Source organism: Lissotriton helveticus, chromosome 4_1 (assembly GCF_964261635.1).
Source record: "Lissotriton helveticus chromosome 4_1, aLisHel1.1, whole genome shotgun sequence".
NCBI lineage: Eukaryota > Metazoa > Chordata > Amphibia > Caudata > Salamandridae > Lissotriton > Lissotriton helveticus.
In genome coordinates, this window is record NC_136063.1 from 1,684,370,432 (window position 1) to 1,684,393,525 (window position 23,094).

The 23,094-nt window shown below is 47.6% G+C and overlaps 1 protein-coding gene across 2 annotated transcripts in view; it reads left to right on the forward strand.

Annotated features, from left to right (window-relative positions):
* The window catches only part of MARS2 (methionyl-tRNA synthetase 2, mitochondrial), a 108,436-nt gene that overhangs the window by 56,201 nt on the left and 29,141 nt on the right, over positions 1-23,094 (forward strand). The window contains exon 1 of one of the 2 annotated variants that reach the window (XM_078688359.1): positions 14,319-14,604. The exons of the other annotated variant lie outside the window; for it this stretch is intronic. Coding sequence (XP_078544485.1) covers positions 14,364-14,604 — 241 coding nt within the window. The 5' untranslated portion in view covers positions 14,319-14,363. Of the gene's footprint in view, positions 1-14,318; positions 14,605-23,094 lie in introns of those variants that run through there. 2 annotated transcript variants of the gene reach the window in all.

A 23,094-nucleotide genomic window follows, 5' to 3' on the forward strand; every position in this document is an offset into this window, starting at 1 on the left:
ACTGAATTGTATGTTGAAAGGAAACTTGATACCTATGATCCATTTCAGTGACACAGCGTATTTTGTACCACAGAAATTTGACATAACACGATTCTAAGCACGTAGATGGCAATGTGGCATTTCTCAGAGAAAAGACACAATAGAATTATAGTCAATCACTGACTGCGCCTGTGGTTGTCAATCATCTAGCCATGCCCCTTACCAACAGTCATAGCTGCCCAAACACAGCTTTGCTGACCACTGCAGGGCTGCAGGAGGTGCTGTAGTACCAGGTAAACAGGCTTGGGGGTGATAAATTAGCGGTGTCCCTCTCAAGGTCCTGAGGAGATATCTACAGGGTGCGGTACACGGGGCGTCACTGCTGTATGTTGAGCAGGTATTTTAATAGTAGTACGAGTGTGCTTCAACCTTGCACCCCTTTCATTTTATGAAAGAGACTACAGAAACTTTGGAAATACTTTGACTGAACATTCCCAAAACTACAACATGTGCAAGAAGTAGAGCTCGAGTAAAGGAGGTAGCACTGTTCCCAAGGATGATATAAACTGCACGTACATGCACTGATATGAGCAGCGCTATAAAACAAATTAAATATTTGTGACAGAGGAACTATGGAGAGATGATGAGCACTGTTGGCCAGAGGTTGTGAAGGAAGCCGTGAAGAACGAGGTCATGGGGCACCCAAAAAAATTGTTGCACTTGCGCCATCTGCTGGTCCTCAGACAGTAAGTACGTAATGTCTGTCACTGGACTGTTTGAGATTGATAGTTTTCTCCAGTTGGGAAGATGATGAAGCATGTCACCAACTAGGTTGGTGAGTGAGGGGTCTTCTATAAGGATATGCATTATCCGAGAACAGGCTGAGGCACATGGTGCTGAATTGAGCACCTGAGCCCTTATCCAGAGGAACGCATTTTCACGTTCTCTCTGTTTTTGAGTGGATACTCCTTTATTGTTTTTGTAAGATGTTGTTATTGCCATAATGTTTGTATGTATGAACTGTAATAGCACGTTGCTTATTTTACAATGCAAGTGGCAATCTGTGACAGTATTTGAAGTAGGCAGAGTTAAATTATGCTTATTATTTGGTTGGGCAGAGTGGGTGGAGCTTTGAGGCTGTGGGTGTGGTAAAAGTAAGTAATTGATAGCTGTGCTGTAAAGTGCCCCCGGAAACTTTTTTTAAATGTTACCAATTATGACATAGCGCAAACAAAAGCAGAGTTCTAAACTCTGTTTTTTTGCGCTATGTAAAACTGTCTAACATAAAAATGTTGAAGCTTGGTACATGTTCTAATCTCCCCCTCCAAGAATTAAGGACAAAGCGTTAACCTTTGATGTCAGAGGTAAAACTTGGAGGGGGAGATTGGAGCGTGCGTGATAGGCATCAACATTTTATTTTTGGCAGTTTCACAACACTCAGAATCAGATTTCTGCATGCAGTAATCAAGAGCGAGAGACTAGCCTTGGAATACAAAATTTTCTAGCTATCGCGACAAGAATTTTAGATTCTATTAAGGACACGGAGGCGAGGATTATGCTTTCTCATTTCTTTACTGCAAAACACAGCAGCCAATGAAAGTAAAACTACATTTGTAAAAATCTACAATATCCATGAGGCTTTGAACCACGCCATCAATGTAACGTCCAATCACATCATGAACAAGCATACAAAGTAGAGAGACACTAATCCTGCCTCCTCTTTCTTTGCTCGAAGAAGTCCCATAAGAACAAACAAAGTCTCTGAATTCTCAACGGAGAAATTAACAGTTCCTGTAATAGGTTCTCAATGGAGAACAATCCAAAACCAGCGAAGGCGTCCGCTTCCATTCTGAAGGCGCGTCAACTCCATCCGGAGAAGGCACTCAATTTTGGTTGTTGTCATTTCCTATAATAGAAAAACAAGGTTGAGAAAAGGAGCCCACAACTACATTTCTCATTGGGTGGGCATAAAGTTGTTAAACAACATAATATCAAAACAACTTTACAGTTGAATAACTGTCCCAACGGGTGGGATAATCCTCGCCTCCGTGTCCTTAATAGAATCTAAAATTCTTGTCGCGATAGCTAGAACATTTTGTATTCTATGGCAGGACTGGAGGCTTCTGATTATGCTGGTTCAAAGCTCATCAATCACAGCATCAGAAACATGAGGAATAGGTTTGTAATAAAATACTTTAAACATTGAGTCTGAAGACCAATCAGCTGCTTTAAGAATGTCCTCCAAGCGGGACCCTAGTAAATAGGCTTTAGAAGCCATCGCTCCTCTAGCGGAGTGAGCGCCATAAACTGAAACATCAATGCCAGATCCAGACATAATCCACCTGACCCACCTGGCCAAAGTAGCAGCAGCGACTGGTTTGAACGGCTTTTGAACAAAAATCAACAACTGACCCAAAGAGTCCACTCTGTGAGAAATAGTACGTTGTTCATAAACGTTTAAACATTGCAAAACACATAACTTGTTATTGTGCGGAAAAGCAGGGTACTCCACTGACCTAGACATTGTCTTAGTCCTTCTCGTGATAATGAAGGAAACCCCCTGTGGAGAAAACATCCTACCAGCTAGGTCTAAGGCTCTCACATCCGACACCTTCGACATGAAATAAGACAGAGCAACATAGTAAGTTTGGCAGAAAGTTGCTTCAAGGAAAGATCAACATTGCTAGTCCAAGATTCAGAAAGAGAGAGCACTTTAGTAACATCCCACAACGTGGAATACCTAGGCCGAGGGGGATTAGTCACTCGGACCCCTTTAAGTAATTTACAGACCAGGGGATGCATCCCCACAGGCTTACCATCAACTTGATTGTGACCAGCGGAAATAGCCGACCTGAAATTATTAACTGACCTGTAAGCAAGTCCTGACTCAGCACACTCAGACAAGAAATTCAATACTTCAGTTATAGATGATCCCACGGGATCCACCTGTTTTGAAAGGCACCAACCCACCCATCGCTTCTATGAAGCAGAATATCGTTTCTGGGTGGTAGGAGCCCACGCTTGTTGCATAAAATTGGCCTCCGCCTGTGAAAGTCCTGCAATGCTCTCGTGTCTCCGGAGAGCGTCCACACCATCAATGTTAACTGGTTCTGCAGGACCAAGGGGTGGCACGACCCCACTGGGTCCTGGAGAAGCGTCGGGAGAGTATTACGTTGAAATGGAAGGTCTACAGACAACTCCAACAGTGAGGGAAACCATGACTGAGTCGACCAAAACGGAGTCACTAGTACTAGAGAAGCCCTCTGGCGCCGGACAAAGGCCGCCACCCTCGATATCAATGCAAACGGAGGAAAAGCATAATTCCTCTGTAGTCCCCAATGTTGATGGAAGGCATCCGTCCCCATCGCCATCGGGTCCGGTCTCCAGCTGAAGAACCGGGGAAGCTGGGTATTGAGGCGAGAGGCAAACAGATCTATCTGGCAGGGACCTCGCATATCCATGATCTGCGCAAACAGCGAGGGAAGAAGTCTCCAGTCGCTGAAGTCGCGAAGGAACCGGGAGTTCCAATCCGCCACCTGATTGAACTTCCCGGGAAGATATTCCGCCACAACTGAGATCTTGCGGTCCAGGCAAAATTGCCAAAACTCCTTCACAATGTGAACTAGCATGTGGGACCTCGTCCCTGCTAAGCGGTTGATGTATCTCACCGCTGAGACATTGTCCATTCGCAGAAGAATGCAGCAGTTGCTCTTTAGCGGTGAGATAGACTTGATGGCAAAGGACCCCGCTAGCAACTCCAGACAGTTTATGTGTAAGCGTAGTTCGTCTGCTGACCATCGTCCTCCTGTGGTAAATTCTCCACAGCGAGCGCCCCAACCCCACTGACTGGCGTCGGACTCGATCACCACGTCTGGGGCGGATCCGAATATCGCTCGCCCATTCCAAGCTGTCATGTGTTCCAACCACCATAGAAGCTCCTCTCGAGCTTCCGGTGAGAGGGGAATGAGATGGTCGTAATGGTAATTCTTCCTCAAATAGAAGATTTTTAGTCTCTGAAGGGCCCTGTAATGTAATGGTCCTGGGAATATAGCCTGGATCGAGGAGGCCAGGAGGCCCACGATTCTCGCTAGCACCCTCAGAGAAATCATTTCCTTGGCTAAGGTGGATCTGATTTCCCTCTTGATGGACCTGATTTTGGTCAATGGAGTTGGGTAGAGACTGAATCTATCATGAATCCCAGAAATTCCATCTGTTGGCTTGGTAACATCACAGACTTCTTGGCATTGACAATGAAGCCCAGATTCTGTAGCAGGGACGTCGTCCACTCCAAATGACTGAGGAGGAGATCTCGGTCCTGCGCCAGAATCAGCATGTCGTCGAGATATACAATGAGACGTACCCCCATCTCCCGAAGGCGAGAGACCACTGGTTTGCGGAGTTTGGTGAATACCCATGGCACTGAGGACAGGCCGAAGGGGAGTGACAGATATCGGTACCATGGCCCCTTCCATGGAAATTGCAAATATTTTTGATGCGAGGGCAAATAGGGACCGTCAGATACGCAACTTTTAAATCTAGGCGGACCATCCAGTCCTTCTCCAACAGGAGATCTCTCAAGAGGTGAATACCCTCCATCTTGAAGTGACGATACACGACAAAGGGGTTGTAATCTCTCAGATTTAAGACCAGGCGCTGGCCGCCACCCTTCTTTTGTACCAAAAAGACTTTGCTGCAAAAACCTCCTGCTCCCAACTTAACACAAAATGTTGCAACCTCCTCCCAAGGGGAATGACAGGACTGACAGGACTTACCAGAGGATTGATTGTCAAAATTCTTGTAGCCTCAGTTGACACCTCGATTATAGCGGCCTCTAAAACCGCGGGATCTTGAAGGATAGAAACCCGCCTGGTCGGGTTCTTGGGTGTATCCTCTGCCCCTTCGGGGGGCGTATCCTCTCTGAGGACTGGTATTCGGAGAAGCGGCTGGTCGAGTGTCCTCTGCTACGCCCGGCCCTTCCAGAGACCTGATGTAACACCCTTTTCAAGGAGGCCTGAGACTTATCAAGGGACGCAAAGGTACTAACAAATTTTGCAATGTCTTTAACAAATGTGTCTCCGAACAACTGTCCTTCCGCCAGGGGCCCCGGTTCTGAAGAGGCCAGTTCTACCAACTGTGGATCGATCCGAAGTAGAACAGACTTCCTTCTCTCGGAAGCAAGAGCGCAGTTAGCGTTCCCCAGCATGCAGATAGCACGTTGTGCCCAGCCGGCCAGAACCTCGGGATGAATGATAGCGCCGGTCTCTTGAGCCTCGATAGCCAATTCTAGGATCTTTGCCAACGGGCCTGAAATGTCGAGGACCTTGTCTTGGCACGCTCTGAGCACGCGATCAATCCCCTTCTTGGGCTCCTTCTTGTATTTCTTAAGGAAGGTGGTCATAGATGTATCAATATCAGGGGTAAGGGCTACCTTGTGGGCCAGGTCTGGACGGGGGCATTCAGACTTCAGGCATGCTCTGACCTCCTTATCAAATCCCTTGTGCAGGTGGGTTTGGAGATATTCCGCCACCGCGGGGGGAGGGACCCAGTCAGAAGATCTAGGGTGGACAATGTCCGCCGGGTCAAACGAGAAAGGAGGAGGAGTAACCGGGGATGAAGAATGTTTGCGCTTCTTGGCGCACTTACGCGGCTTAGGGGAGGGCGAGGAACTTGTGTCCGTGTCTGTGCCAGTGGAGGTGTCAGTAACCGGAATAGGGGAAGAGTGCGGAGGAGGGAGGGAAGGGGCGCCATCCTTGGTGCTTTCTTTGGACTTGCAAAGTTTAGAATAGGAATGTGCGGGGGCCATGAGGACTCCGGGGGCGCACGGGAAACTGGAGATGGGGTCTGACCTGTATTAGAAGGAGGGGGAACCTTGGGAGCACCAGGGGCGAGCAGTTCCAATTTCTGCGTTAAGGGAAGCAGGGCGGTTGACAAGGCCTTGTCTAGTTTGGCATCAAGCTTCTTTTCAATGAGGTCCTCCATGGACTCCTCATCGTAATATTCCTCTTCGCCCTGTTCAGTACACGCAGGTACCTCCTCCTGGTAGCAGTCAAACTCTGCCATGATCAATAATAGAATTGAAAATTCCAATCAAATCCCCAGAGGGAAGCTCAATTCTCAGCCCAGGTCTAGGGCGTCGGTTGGGAGTAGTGCCAGGCGCAGGAGCCAGAAAAACAATACCAAAAACACTCAAGTCAGTATATATAGTCCCACTCTAGGACTAATGGAGGAACATTGCCCCTGTCTGGTCTCAGAGTGGGGCTCCCAAAAATTAAATAGGCTTTCTAGCCTCTGGGCAGTCAGGGGTTAATACTTGCTGCACTCGTTGCCAAATGGGGACAAAAACGCTGTCTTAATCGGTTGAAAAATGGCCTCGATGGCTCCTGGCCAGCTGCGTGTATGACCCCACTTCAGCCGGGGATACGCGTCTGATGCGGCACTAAGCACGGGGCTGCGCGCGTACTGAGATGCGCGCGAGCCCCGGAGACGCACGCTGAAAGCCCGCGAAGGCCTCGGCGTGCGTCTCACTCCCGGAGGGGGGGCCAAGTCCCTCCTGATCGCGGAGCGCGATCTCAAGCAGCCGCGGCTGCTGACAGCGTGAGGGGGCGCACACGGGGGAGCTAACAGCGCAACACGCGCTGTAAGGGAAAAAACTAAGGACACGGAGCGGCAGAAGAAGCCGCTCTGATAAGCGTGGCTCAAATCCACCCGAGTGACTTACCGCACTCACCTATAGTTACCAAGTAAGAATCAGCCGGACAGTGGAGAAGAATAAACAAAGTATTTTATTAGGCCACACACTCCCATATGAGAAGGCCCTGTCCGACCTCACCCCTAAGAGTGCGCCGAGAGGACTGCCTCATCTCATCACAGCAAAACATTATAACATGGTACAGCAGAGTAGAACACGCCCATACTGGAAAAGTACTGGACCCCGGAGAGGGTGAACAATGGCCTCACACAAGAGGCATCTGCACCTGCAATAGCAACATTTGGTTATCTCTGCCCAAGGACAGGGAGCCGGGCCTCAGCATCTCCAGCGCATGAGAACAGTACTGATTAGGAGTTTTGTTATTAGTTTCGATCACAGTTAGCCAAGAAACGAAAACTGCTGCGTCCAGGGTTTTTCCTATTCCTACGGGAGGGGGAGTGAGCGAGTGCGACTCGCACGCAGAGAGAAGCACTCCAAAATGGAGGCACACAAGCTAAGCTAAGAAAACTGAATAACATCACACGCATAAATGAATAATGAGGTGGAGAATATAAACGTAAATGCATAAATGAATATATCATTAGTTAGACACATTATGCTAACTCATAATTGTAAGTGTAAGTGGGCGGGGCATCGGAAAATGAAACCTATCAGACCCTCCTTTTAGCATTATGTGGCTAACATGGGCGTAGCCTTTATTAGCTAAAAGATAAGGTCTTTACACATCATACTAGGGACGGGGGCAACATATCAATCAAAAATATCATCATCAATAAGCATCAACCAGTGAACATCATGGAGCTCTATGTCATTAGAAACAGGATACTGGCGGGTCGGTCTTTTAGGAGCTCGCAAATTACTGGCACACATGGAACAACAAGGGGGAAGGCAATAAACACATAGGCAACAAGTCAGCAATATACCCACTACTCCTACAACACCCATCAAAATCTTCCAGCCCCAAGAGGAGAAAACACTCCACAACCATGTCTGTAGTGACCAAGTACCAGTGTCCTGATGAAGTTCAGTCGCTAATCTATGAAGTTTCTGTACAGCTAAGTTAACAGTGGGGGCCGAGTCAGGAATGTACACACAGCAAGACGTCCCGATGACACGACAAGCTCCACCCCTATCAGCAAGGATGACGTCAAGCACCATCCTATTCTGAATCGTAAATAATCTCATAGCCTGCATCTCAACAGACATATTAGCTGCAATGTCTGCCTCAGTATTCACCACTTTCTCCATAACCCTTGACAGTCTCCGAATAGCCCTACTGTTAAATATGGGCCAGAATGGTAGTAAGCCCTTAGAAAAATCTGTCCATTGCTGCAAAGAAGTATCAGTCTGATCTACATCCTCAACTTGGAGTGCCCTCCTTTTACGCTGTCCAGGCATTATAGCAAACCGACGATGAGTCTTATGATAGTCTGAGAGTGCTACATAGACAGGAGGAAGCCAGATAGCAGACCCCACCCCAACCCTCAGGCAACCACAGGTATCCATTTTCTCCACAAACAAAGTAAATATTCGGGGGAGTGACTAAGGAAGGACTAAGAAGCAAACAAATCGAAGCAGTCACATTGCAAGAACTGTTCCCAACCTTTATAGGGCCCCTCCCCAGGATACAGAAGAATGGTGAGGGCCCAACGACTGCCAGGGGTACCAAAGAATGACTACTACCATTTGTCACAGGAGGGTGTCTATGAGCTAGAGAAGAGTTCAACTGTAGAAAACTCTCCCTGACTTTGTCAGTGTCGTTAGGAGTCACAAATCGTCCCACTTTCTTCGAACATGTTTCCAGAAATGTCTGATCGAAACGTCCGTCAGTAAACAACTGTCCAAGAGAAGAGGTGGGCATAGGGCGTACTCGCATTGTCAAAGTAGATCCTTTACTAGGTAATCGAGGTTCTAGAAAATCAGGTTGTTGAAAGAATTTCACCATGCCAATTAAAGTGTACCAACCCACACAACTATTCACAGGTGTTAAAGGGAGTGCCAGCAATATATCCTTTTTATATGCAGCAGAAGGTAGCAGCCCACAAACCCAACAATCTGTCACATTATACACGGCATGGGCATGATGTAGAGTCTTGATAAAAACATTATTCCTGCCAGACAGAGCCGCCCCTGGAACCTGAGAACGTGCTACAGAACTTTTCATAGCACCCGTGTCCACCAAAAATTTCTGAGGGGACCCCAACAAATCCGCAGTCACATAGGGGCCTCGTTGATCAACATCCACAGAAACTGGTCCCATGCTCTGTCCTACGCTGTCCTAGTTATGGGAGAAGCCAGTCATGTCATCCAATGCGTATGCGTCGTGGTAGTACTGTCTGTCTCTGTCATGGTCACCCTCAGTTTGAAAATGTTGTCGATCCCTTTCTCCGTCAAAGCAATTTCTCCCTGGTCGCCTTCCTTCATCAAACTGTCTGTCATCCCTGCGATATTCACCACGACCTCTACCTCTGCCTGGTCCAGCATTGGACCGAGCCTCCGGACAATCTCTCCACCAGTGCCCCTCCTTTTTGCAGTTCACACACTGATTCGGCCCCAGACTCTCTCTCTTCACTCCCCTTCCATATCTACTTCCACCTCGACCCGCTACCATAGGTGAGGCTCCACGTCCCCGACCCTTCGACACCTGCTACAGCAGCACCCTTGTCTTCAAGTCTTTGGCTTTCTTTTCCTGTCTGTCTTTGTTCTCGTTCTCCCTATGTTCATAATACTGAGCCATACTCAGAATACCAAAGGGGGTGGACGTCGTCCACGTACTCTCCGATGCCTGCAATCTAGCCGATATTTCTGGTAACAAGTTTGTTACAAACCTATTCACGAAAGGTCGCAAGCCCCCATCCTGAGAGAGATCCTGACCACTAAAATCCATAAAGGCTTCCTCGAAACGAGTGAAGAAATCTGAAACCGCCTTGTCCTTTTTTTGCCTACATGCAGTCAACTTATCCCAATCCACCTTCTTTGGAGGAATAAGAGAGTGCATATATTTTATAATTCGCCCCGGTAATGCTAAGATCTCAGGTTTCGGTTTTTCTCCTGGCTTCCGTTCCTTGTCCCAGTCCGTAAATTCCTCCCAAGTACCTCCCAATTCCTCCGCATGATCTGTACCCTTCACTTGCCTCCACACATCCACCGGAACCAGTAATCCAAAAAACAATTCTATGTCAGCTAAAGTCATGACTGTCGAGGAAGCTGCTTCCGTCAATTCCTTATAATAAGCAGTTGGGTTTTTTCTAGAGTCGGGCAACTGCGCCTTCAGCGCCAACACCTCGCTCCGTTTCCAAGGCGTGTATACCCACTGTTCCTGGAAACGAGCCGCTACACGAGCTCTGGTCACATTATTAGTTACTGGGTCTATCACTTCAGGCACTTCTGGATGGAAAATAGGGTGAACTTCGCGCATTGGATAGGGCCCTCCTGCTGACGGCAATTCATTTCTGTATTCCAGCAAAGTCCGCAAATTCTGTAACACATCCCTCATACTAGTATTAGCCCTATAGGCTCTGACCTTAATGTCATAAAGAACCTGGGGCGCCATTCCACCATAGCCCTGCTCCCACAACGCTATTAGCGTCGTTGACATATGCCTTAAAGCATGCTGCTGCATCAGAGGCTCATAATCCTTCATTGTGGACCAGATGTCTTCCAGTACGTAAATAGGACTCCTAGCCCATTGACAAGCCTGATTAGCCACTATCGTTTTTTCATCCAACCCAACAGTAGAGCGTGTAAGCAATTTACGTACTTGGGTAAGTATCCCTCTTCCGGCACCTCGGGTCGCGGTCGTCAAGTCACCTTGGGGGGTAGCGCTAGCAGAAACAGTAGGAAGTGCAGAAGAGATCACAGAGGAGGCAGGTGGGCTCGCCGCAAAGAGATTAAGGGCGCAGTCACAGAAGAGGTGACAGAAGACAATGCTTGTTCAACATCTCTCAACAAAGTAGGGGCCGAAACAGAGGAAGTGGGGGTACCGGACAAAGACAGAGGAGGAGCAACCGTTTGTGGAACTGAAACCACCGCAGGGGAAGCAGAACCTGTCAACACGGGGTACAATGATTGCGGAGCATACGGGGGAGGGGGCCAAACATTCAAAATGTCCTCCATCTCATCTTGCTCTTCCTCTCTCACTACATAGCTTTCATCCGTCTGTAACCTATGAAGTCTATCTGCGTGCTCAACCTGTTTCTCATTCTCTTTCTTAGTATGTTCTCTCGCCTTTTTTGCCATTGTCTGCGCTGCTCTCTTCTGGGCCACCTTCTCCTCTCTCATCTGTCGTTCCCTTACTTCTTTCTGCCACATCCTCAAGGAATCGAACATACTCTGGCGACTACGCTTAGCAAATAATCTGTCCTGTAAATAATCTAGTTTTGCCACATCGAAAGAACCAGTCAACGGCCACTGCAAATCTACATTACCCTTGGTATATTTGTGCCACAAAGTATTAAACAAAATTGGAGGCAGTCCATGTTTAACATACATCTCGAAATTAGGTGAGCCCTCCACTGGGGCGGGTTGGCTCTCAGCCAATCTAGTGTCCGGGGTGCCGCAGCAGCACCCGAGGCACCGTAGCTTACTGAAACACGGCATCTTCACTCACTCAATCACACACCAACACAAAATTCACACTCACCCTCTCACCAACTCCCAGACCGCACTATCACTACTAAGCACACACACATATATTCACACTTCCTATGCGCCAAATCCCTGCCAAACACGTGTTACCAAAGTGGGACAAGGCCCGTCGACCAAGTCCTGGGGAACCTGGACCCTACCGCAGACCGAACAGTACACACACACTGTTCCGAGATTGGGGAACACATCCGCCACCCGGGCGGCACTACAGATCGCTGCGCACTTTACCACGGGAGACCCGGGACCCGCTCCCAACGAACCACACACACTAGGTCTTTGGGTGAGTCCCAGAATCCGCCCGCAATGAGCCACGCCTCGACCGCAGTACCACCCGGTCGGATGACCACAAGCAAACGTCCACCCAACCTCCGCCAAGTCTGTCAGAGCACTACTCGCACTCTGAGTTCCCCGGAGCACACTAGCCCAGGAGCACACAGGCTCCTCCAACCACTAGAGACAACACGGTCTAGAAGACACACCAGTCTCTTGGAGCGTCCCAGCTCCCTCAATCAACAGTCGGACCACTCACCTTCTATACGCGGTACCGACCTCTACCGTTCTCCACTGCCGGCTGCTGGGACCAACACGGTCAGCTCCAAAGTTCCGCCTTCCGGACCCTGGCGCAGGATCATGAACCGGGACCTCTCCCGATCAGCAGGGTGGGGCAGCGCTGCGAGAACCAAGCTCGGCATCAAATGGGTACCCGGACCCACCGTGCCGACCAGAGGGTCCCCGGCCTTCTGCTACCCACCTACGGGTGAGAAAGATCCTTATCGCAGGGTTCCTGTTCGGGCGCCATCTGATAAGCGTGGCTCAAATCCACTCGAGTGACTTACCGCACTCATCTATAGTTACCAAGTAAGAATCAGCCGGACAGTGGAGAAGAATAAACAAAGTATTTTATTAGGCCACAAACTCCCATATGAGAGGGCCCTGTCCGACCTCACCCCTAAGAGTGCACCGAGAGGACTGCCTCATCTCATCACAGCAATACATTATAACATGGTACAGCAGAGTAGAACACGCCCATACTGGAAAACTACTGGACCCCGGAGAGGGTGAACAATGGCCTCACAGAAGAGGCATCTGCACCTGCAATAGCAACATTTGGTTATCTCTGCCCAAGGACGGGGTGCCGGGCCTCAGCATCTCCAGCGCATGAGAACAGTACTGATTAGGAGTTTTGTTATTAGTTTCGGTCACAGTTAGCCAAGAAACGAAAACTGCTGCCTCCAGGGTTTTTCCTATTCCTACGGGAGGGGGAGTGAGCGAGTGCGACTCTCACGCAGAGAGAAGCACTCCAAAATGGTGGCACACAAGCTAAGCTAAGAAAACTGAATAACATCACACGCATAAATGAATAATGAGGTGGAGAATATAAACGTAAATGAATATATCATTAGTTAGACACATTATGCTAACTCATAATTGTAAGTGTAAGTGGGCGGGGCATCGGAAAATGAAACCTATCAGCGCTCCGACAAGGAAATGAACGGCGCAGCGTAGGCAGCACGCGTCGGTCATGAAAACTCCCACAGAGAAACAAGAAATAAACACCCCAGCGCGTTTCAACATTGAATAAAAGCGCTAATATGTATACAATAATTCTCATATAAAATAGTATTCATTAAAATGCAAAAGTCATCACAATATCAATATACAGAGTAGAGAGGCACTTATCTGGGCTGCGGAGCAGCAAAGAAAGAGCAGGCAGGATTAGTGTCTCTCTACTTTGTATGCTTGTTCATGATGTGATTGAAAGTTACATTGGAGGCGTGGTTCAAAGCCTCATGGATATTGTAGTTTTTTACAAATGTAGTTTTACTTTCATTGGCTGCTGTGTTTTGCAGTAAAGAAATGAGAAAGCATAATCAGAAGCCTCCGGTCCTGCCATAGAATCGGTATAGTCTCCTGCCTGAGTGTGGGTGGGTTGGCATGTATGCACATCCTCTCCTCCCACCCCTGCCATTTTCTCACGTCGTCACTCTCTCCGTGTTGCCTCTTTCTACAACTCAACAAACTCTTTTAATATTTTTTTCAGCGCATTAGCATGGGCTAAAGCATAGAGCTTTTTGTAAAATTATTTTTAGCCAAGCTACAATACGTGCCAATATTTTGAACAGGAAAGTGGGAGCTTGTAACAAACCATTAAGGGAATTTATTCATACATATTCTTCTCTCCATGTTTTTGGGTAGCCCTAGCATTTGATTGTAACATTTCATTTGCTTGTAACATTTTCCATTCCTAGACACCAATCGATAGAACCCTGCAATAGTGTATATACATATAGTTAGCATTCAACATAATACCATTACAGAGTGAGGTTGGAGAATGTGTATATGTGTGCATGTGTGTGTATATATATAATTATTTACATATATATTTTTCATCTATATATATATGTGTGTGTATGTATGTGTGTGTATGTATACATCTATTTACATATATATACACATACACATATATACATACATACACACATGTATATATACATGTATATAGATATATGTAAATAAAATATATATATATATATATATATATATATATATATATATATATATATATATATATATATATGTATACACACATACACATACACACACACACACAAACAGTGTTTTATTCTCCAACCTTAATCTGTAATGGTATTACGTTGAATGCTAACTGGAAACCTAAATAAAATAAAATGTTCTTAGGAAAAAAACACAACCTCGCATCATTTTACTTTATAAATTCAAAGTGTTAACAGCGTGTCAAAGATTCTTAAGATGTTTTTCCACCACCAGCAACCTCTCCAATACTTGCACACTACGTGATAAATATAGTTTTCACTTCATCAGAACTCTGCGAAATGGCTAAAACTCCCACTGAATTAAATTAAAGGGATCATCAACGCCTAACATGGCCGCCGGCAAGTGACCTGCACAAGATTCCATGCCGCAGTTCAGCTTTTCTTCGGTTTTCGCCGTTGACACTGACAGCAGAAACACAGAAGACAGACGGGACTGTTTCTGCCTTACGTCCAGGATGCTCAGAGCAGCATGCAGAGCTGGACTGTGTTGGCGGGGTTTCCGAAGCACCCAGGTGCCACGGAGGCACGTGCAAGACGGTCCCACGGACAAGCGGCTCCTACTGAGCACTCCGATCTTCTATGTGAACGCGGGACCACACCTGGGGCACGTGTACTCAGCGTTGCTAGCAGACGCCATATACAGACACAGGAAGATGGTATTGGGAACGAATGACCCTGGCACAAGACTTTGTACTGGTAAGCGACAGTACTGTTTTAAGCAGCTACCGAAAACCACCAGACCACGTGTCCCAAAAGGCGATGCATCCTGAAAAGCGTCGTTTTCGAATGCTCAGTCGTGTTATCACTTTTGACTTTATCTCACAAAATTACACTCTTAAGATTGCTGCTCGCTTGACCAGGTCACGTCCAATATCGCACCCATTTCTGTACTATGTAGCACGAGGCAGTTTCTCTTGTATGACAGAAATGCCCCAGAATAGCGATGAAGAGTTATTATTGCTATATTGGAGCTAATATTTAAAGGAATACTATAGGAATGGACACAAGTTTATAATAAGGGTACTCCCGAGCTTGCTTAATAGGTCTAGAGGGGGAGAAATAAACAACAAATACAAGTGCAACACCTCTAATCTGACCTGTAAATCCTTCAAAGTAGAATTAGTCTGAACATTTCACAGAGATGCAACCATGATAGGAAATATTTACATAGACATATTATTCTTTAGTTTTTCATTTATTTTCATTTTCATACTATAAAATTGAAAAAACATTTTTGACATTTTTTGATATTTTTAACATAAAGGAAAAAGTTATTGATTTAATAATAGATACTCAATATTTACAGTGATAAATGTGTTTTGAACCCTACATAGAAGCTCCACAGTGCTATCAATCTCTCTATCACTCAATCTACCTCATTCATTCTAATTACACACAGACTCATACCAGTAACAAAGTACAATGAACAAAACAACAAAAGACATCAATACATCTGAGAATCCCACATGATCATTTGTAAATGAGTTTCCAAGTATTTCACTTGGTGACTACTATATTGTATGTAGCTTCTTCTTTTAGTTCTTATTCCTTCTGTTTCTTTGTGCAGGGGTCCCAGATGTATAGGGCCTACGTTTTTGTTTTATGTTAAAAATACCAAAAAATGTCAAATGTTTTCTCAATTTTATAGTATGAAAATAAATGAAAAACTAAAGAATAATATGTCTACGTAAATATGTCCTATCATGGTTGCATCTCTGTAAAATGTTCAGATTAATTCTACTTTGAAGGATTTACAGGTCAGATTAGAGGTTTTGCACCTATACTATAGGAATGGCACATAAACATACCTCCTCGAGACCCAGATAAAGATTAAGTATGAATGATTCTGATTGAGATTTAAAGATTTTCATTCATTTATATTTATGTGCATTATTGATAGCATGCAAAATGTATTTTCACACTCAATTACATATGTACACACTTATTTAGTACTGTTGCCTTTGAAGCGATTCTCTATGATTGAAACATTTCCTAGTTAGCATGAAGGAAAGTTTCAATTCTATTGAGGATGCAAAGGCGAGGATTATGAATTACTTTCTTCACTTTTTATTAACAGGACGTTCAAAGATTCAAGTAAAAAACACTGCATCAGTACTACAACTCCCATGAACCACAGGGAGTAACCATGGCCACCAATAGTCTAATCAAGTAACAGTCTGTGAGTCTATATAATATTGATCATGCCGTAGTCCTTCCCCCTTCTTCACTGAAGGAATTTTAGTCTTTGAATCTGAACCTAAGAGGATATGGAAAAACGTTAATACTATCCCGCATAAACATATCGTACACCATTCATAACATAATATGTCATAAATTCAACAAACTATTATGAGGAGAATAAACGATATAACAACCACTACATTAGGCTGTTACTTTAGGTGCTCTATTACCACCATCAGATAACATCTTACACTACATGTCTTCCTGTCGGGTTGAACATTTTTTTTTTTAGAACAACAATACAAAACAATATACTGTTATTGAGTAGAACCCAAAGTACTTCCCTGTTAGTCAAGGAATTCAGTTCACTAACTTCTAGAATTAATGTAGCGATAACCCTATTCCCCCAGGGAAGGCAGCATGGAGATAGCATGCAATGGGGGAATAATCCTCGCCTCCGCGTCCTTAATAGAATTGAAACTTTCCTTCATGCTAACTAGGACATTTTTCTTTCTATGTCAAGACTGAAGGTGAGGATTAACATGTTTCAAGCTTAATTACCACCAGTGCGGCTTCGTCGTAGATTTGTTTAAAACAGAATCTTTTGAAAGTGGTGTCTGAAGACCTATCTGCCGTATGCATGATATCTTCCAGTCTGCCCCCTACCTGGACAGCCTTGGATTTATAGCCCTCCTGGTGGAATAAGCCCCAAAATCAGTGTTATCAATGCCGCCCTCTGCCATGACTCATCTCACCCATCTGGCAATAGTCAGAGAGGACACAGCCTTTTAATGCTTTTTGATGGCAATCAACAGTTGCTGTTCTCCTGGGGGTCAAACCTACATTGTCATATCCTCCTATGTTTTCAGGCACCTGACCACACACAGTTTGGGGGTATCTGAAAAAGCTGGATAAGACACCGACCTGGTACTTGTCTTCGTTCTCCTGGAAATGTTGAAGGTGACCCCCTTATGGGTAAAAATCCTAGCTGACAGGTCTAGCGCCTGTACATCCGAAGCTCTCTTACAAGAAATGAGACAGAGCAACGTTGCCAGCTTCACTGATATTTCCTTCCTAGAAAGTATTGATTGTCTTTCCACGATCCCAATAGATGCAGGACCAGGTTGACGTCCCACAGGCCTGCGTATCGGGTCTCGTTCATACGGGACATCCTGATACCCTTGAGGAGTTTACTTACCCAGGAATGTTTGCCCACCGGAATATTGTTCACCGGTATATGGCCCGCTGAGATAGCCAACCTGAAAGTGTTGATCGTGCAGTATGCCAGTGTCTCCTGGAAAAGGTCTGCCAGAAAATGTATGACTTCGGTAACACTGGTGGCCACGGGATCCAGGTGTTTCTCCACACACCAATGATGCCATCTCGTCCATGCCAATGTGTAACTCTTGGTAGTCCCTGGGACCCATGCCTTTGGGATGAGGCGTTCAGCTCCCTGCGAAAGTCTGTTGTCTTGCCAGCGTCGCCTGAAATTCTCCATGCCATGAGATGAAGGTGGCCTTGGAGAACCAGAGGATTGGGATGGCCTAGGGGATCCAACAAGATCTGGGCAAACAATGGTAGACGTACCGGAACGGCACATGCAAGCTCCAGGAGGGAAGGGAACCATGCTTGTGAGCGCCATACCGGAGTGACCAACACTAGAGAAGCCCGTTGACGCCTGACCTGAGCTGCCACTCGCTTAATAAATAGGACGGGAAGGAAGGCGTAGGCTTGATCCATCGACCAGTCCGGTAGGAAGGCATCCACCGCCGCCACCCCTGGATCTGGACTCCAGCTGACATAGCTTGGAAGGTGTGTGTTCTATCTAGAGGTAAAAAGTTCCACCTGGCAAGGACCCCATGCGTCATTAGAGCCTAAAATACCCCTCGGCAGAGTCTCCAATCGCTGCCATTCCTGAGGCTCCTGGAGTTCCAGCCTGCCCCTGAATTTAGCGCTCCTGGGAGGTATTACGCCGTCACTGAAATCTGTTGTTGGAGGCAGTAGTTCACCAGAGAACGTGATCCAGTACCACCTAGCCGGTTGATATATTGTACCGCTGTCATGTTGGCCATCATCAGGAGTATGCAGCATGATACCCTGTCCCTAGTAAGGGATTGAATAGCAAACAAGCCCACCAGTGGCTTGAGACACTTGATGTGGAGGGTTAATTCCTCCTCTGTCCACCTGCCTCCCATGGAGATCGAGCCGCACCTGCCTCTCCAACCCAGACGACTGGCATCCGATTCTAACACCAAGTCTGGGTGGGATCCTAGGATCACCCGCCCGTTCCATGCCTCCATGTGGTCTAACCACCATTGCATCTCCGTCCTGACATCTGACATCAAAGTCACCAGGTCTGAATACGTAAGGAGCCTCCAAAGGTGAGTTGCCTCCAGCCTCTGCCGGGCTCTGAAGTGTAATGGTCCAGGGAAGATGGCATGTATCAAGGATGATAATAAACCAATAACCCTGGCCAGTTGTCGCCGGTAGATTCTGTCCATCCTGAGAACTTTCCTCAGCTCATTCTTGATCTTGGTTATTTTCTGGCCCGGCAAGCTCAGGGTCGCCGCCTTGGCGTCTATGCGGAACCCTAGAATGGTCATGTTCTGTTGTGGTGTCAGATCCGACTTCTGTTGGTTTATGATAAACCATGAGTCCTGAAGAAGAGATATGGTGGTGTGCAGGTGGGCTACTAGAAGATCTTGTGACTGGTCTATCAGCAGGATGTCATCCAGGTGGATGATTAACCTGATGCCCAGTGTCCGGAGGTGCTCCACCACTGGTTTAAGGAGCTTCGTGAAGCACCAAGATGCTGATGACAGGCCAAACGGGAGAGTCTGGAACTTGAAGATCTGCCCTCTCCATTCAAACTGGAGATACCTGCAATGTGAAAGAAAAATGGGGACTGTCAGGTAGGCATTCTTGAGTTCTAGAAGCGCTAACCAGTTGTCCTGTAAAAGCAGATCCCTAAGGAGGCAAATCCTCTCCATCTTGAAGTGGCGGTAAACCAGCCACTCGTTGAAGGGCCTGAGGTTGATCACCGGGCGGAACCCCTTGTCCTTCTTCTTGACCAGAAACAGAGTGCTGAGGAACCCTCTGAAATGCATATTGCGCCCTTGGTCAGAAGGTCCTGCCTTTCCTGGCCAAGATATGGCTGTTGTAGTTCGGACTGGACTGTTCCCATGGGGCAACAGGGTCAGAGCTGATTTGCATAAAGCCATTATCTGACCCAGGGTGGTGTGGAGTGCAAAAAAACGATGGATTTGGGCCCAGATCTTTTGACTGGGGGAGTGTGTGACATTGATCCACATTCAGTCCATCACTTGTTGTTTTTTGCAATTACCGCCCTAAGTGCGCTGGGGATGCCCAGACGTGGGTCCCAGGCACTCCACACCACTTGGAGTCAAGCTAGCCGGGCTGAAGAGAGGTGTTACCTCGAAACCGGTCCGGTCCTCGGATGCTTGATTCCGGTCTGGGAAAGATATGGCTGTTGTAGTTCGGACTGGACTGTTCCCATGGGGCAACAGGGTCAGAGCTGATTTGCATAAAGCCATTATCTGACCCAGGGTGGTGTGGAGTGCAAAAAAACGATGGATTTGGGCCCAGATCTTTTGACTGGGGGAGTGTGTGACATTGATCCACATTCAGTCCATCACTTGTTGTTTTTTGCAATTGCCGCCCTAAGTGCGCTGGGGATGCCCAGACGTGGGTCCCAGGCACTCCACACCACTTGGAGTCAAGCTAGCCGGGCTGAAGAGAGGTGTTACCTCGAAACCGGTCCGGTCCTCGGATGCTTGATTCCGGTCTGGGAAAGATATGGCTGTTGTAGTTCGGACTGGACTGTTCCCATGGGGCAACAGGGTCAGAGCTGATTTGCATAAAGCCATTATCTGACCCAGGGTGGTGTGGAGTGCAAAAAAACGATGGATTTGGGCCCAGATCTTTTGACTGGGGGAGTGTGTGACATTGATCCACATTCAGTCCATCACTTGTTGTTTTTTGCAATTTCCTGGTCTACCAGCAACATATCTTGCGTGGAAAAGAACAGTGGATGGGGTCTTACTGTCTGCACATGAGTTCCACGGAACTCGATATGGTACCCTTGGACGGTCTCCAGCATCCACTGGTCTGCCGTTATCTAGACGTAGCCTCACCCCCAAAAGGAGAGGTTATGACAAAACAGGGCTTACCGTTGTATCCATTTTGCCTGTTGGACCCTCCCTGAGCGGTGCACTGCCACGGGAGGGATAGAAGGTCACTTGACGGCCATCATGCCATCTGTTGTTCCTTTTTGCTTGGGCTATGTTAGGATCTTGGTAGGACTGGCGGCCGTAGGAGCGACCCCTGCCTCTTGCAGCTCCTTGGAAGATCTTCATTGATGACTGGGCCTTATCAAGGGCCAAAAACGTGGGGACAAACTTCACTAGTTCTTTGACAAAAGGTTCGCCGTACAGGGTGCCCTGCGCTATCGGACCTGCCTGCGAAGATGAAAGCTCCCCCAGCTTGGGATCAATCTTGACTAGGAGGGAATAACAACGTTTCACAGAGAGGGTGCAGTTGGCGTTGCCAAGGAGGCAGATCGCCCTCTTCGCCCTGTCTGTTACGTCGTTTGTGGGGAGTGGCCTCCCCGACTGTTTAGCCTGTTCCCCCAGCTCAATAATCTTAGTTAAGGGCCCCACGGCATCCAGAAGTTTGTCCTGGCACGCCCTCCAGGACTGGTCTATCCCCTTCTTGGGGTCCCTCATTTATTTGGCGAAGAAGGTACACAGTTTAGGATCAATATCGGGTCATTGTGACCATACATCCTAGAGATGGTCTGGGGCATTCCGCCCGGAGGCGGGCTCTCATCTCCTTGCTAAGAGGTTGGCGGATCTTACTCACCACATACTCAGCTACGTTTCTCTCAGGGACGCACTCCATGGCACGTGGTTGATATATTCACTTGGGGTCAAACATATCACTAGGGAGGGGAGGAGCTTCGCGCGCGCCCAAGATGGTCGCGTGAGCACAGGGCTCCCAGACCCTCACCGCCTCCACCGACTATCCTGTACTTTATCCTGTTTTGGACGACGGGTGTTTCTAGGCGAAGATGTGCTGATTCTTTATCTGTTGTCTGAACTTTATTTGGACCTCGGGGTCCAGAGCTACGGATCGCCACTTTTTTGGGCCTGCTCCATGGTGACGCCCCGGGCTATCCTGTCTTGGCCCGCCGTCCAGTAAGTGAACAACAACGGATTGCTGGATTCGCCTGGGCTTGGCAGTCACTTTCGGTTTCGATTCTTGTCCAGAGACCAGCTTGACTTTGCCAGCTGCGCGGCAAGCCCGAAGTGCTTTTGCTTTTTGGTCTCTCCGTTTCTGATGCCGATCTATAGTGGCTTCCAGTTCTGAGACTGGCACCGACTTCATCCCTCTTGGTCCTGCTCATGCTACCGCAGTAACCATTTTCACCCGACAACAGGCGACCCTTAAGTGTCCGGGATCTAAGATGGCCACCAAGCCGGAGAGTGAGAGACGCAAGACCAAAACGGGCGTTCGAGGTAGTGCTTTGCAAACGAACATCATGGACCGGTACACCCTTACTAAAGGATCGCCGGGTGCAGCATCTAAACCCTCGACGACTATTCCGGAGGACTCATCGATTGAAGAAGAGCTCTCGCTGCGGGATGTCATGGGTGCCATTTCCGAAATGAAGGCTTCTTTGGGACAACAATATGAGGCCTTGACTCTCAAACTGGATACTGTTTCGATCGACGTCAATTTGATCAGGACGGACCTGGCGAAGACGAACGAAAAGGTCAAGTCCCTGGATCTCAAGACCTCTAGCCTCATCACTGACGTCTCCGACTTACAAGCCGAAGTCGGGAACTTGCGGAAAGCTAACGATTATTTCTCTGGGCGTCTGGAGGATTTTGAAAGTCGTGCCAGGCGCAACAATATTCGCCTAATTGGGGTCCCGGAATCATCGACTGCTGCCTCGACGGACTTATTGGTGGAAGACCTGGTGCTGAATCACTTGGCACCCAAGGGTCTCAGTAAATTTTTCACTGTCGAGCGTACACATAGGGTCCCTGGTGGCAAGCCTAAAGTGGGTGCTAACCCACGTCCCATCATTGCGAGGATCTTCAATTTCCGGGACAGAGACGCTATCCTGCAGGCTTCGAGACAGTCAGGTCCCATTGCCTTTGAGAACTCTACAGTCCGCTTCTATCCAGACTTTACACAACAGGTCCAGAAACAGAGGCTGGGGTTTCAAGGTGTCAAGAAGAGACTCAGGGAAAGATCTATGAAGTATGCCATGCTCTTCCCGGCCCGTCTGCGGGTGGTGCATAATGATCGCACTTTTTTCTTCGACCATCCTGGGGTCGTGAGTGACTGGCTTGACTCGCTGCCTACGGATCATGAACGTTCTGAGGACTCTGGCAAATCGGATCGAGCGGAGGGTGGCCTTCTGGAGCAGGAGTAGATATCATCTTCGGCCCCCGTTCCTTTACAGTTGACTTTGATTTGTGCTAATGCCGTGACATTAATGTCTGCAAGTATTAGTCCATTTGGGGGCGGGTGGGGGGTGGGCAGGTCCTTTCTCCTCCTGGGTTTTCTTTTCGTAGACTAGTTGGGTGGTTGGGCGACAGGCACACTGCAAGTTTATGGGGCTTTTTGGTCTTCAGCAGGGGTGCGGGGTGGGGGGTGAAGTTGTTTGGGTATTGTTGGGGACACGGGGATGTTGGTTTGAATTTTATTGTTATTTGCAAGGCGAAGGACAGACGAACTCCTGTTTTTTGAAGTTGCCTCGGGTGTGGGGCGGGGGGGGGATTGACTTCGGGGATGGGGGGTAGGGGACTTCGGGTGCTGTGTTGGAACGTAAATGGGTTGGGGGATGGGATTAAGAGGAGGGTGGTATTGCAACTGCTGAAACGTTTGTCTCCTGATGTTGTCTTACTGCAGGAGACACATTTGCTCGGCAACAAGTGCTATGCTCTGAACAGGCGTGGTTATCGCCTTGTGGCG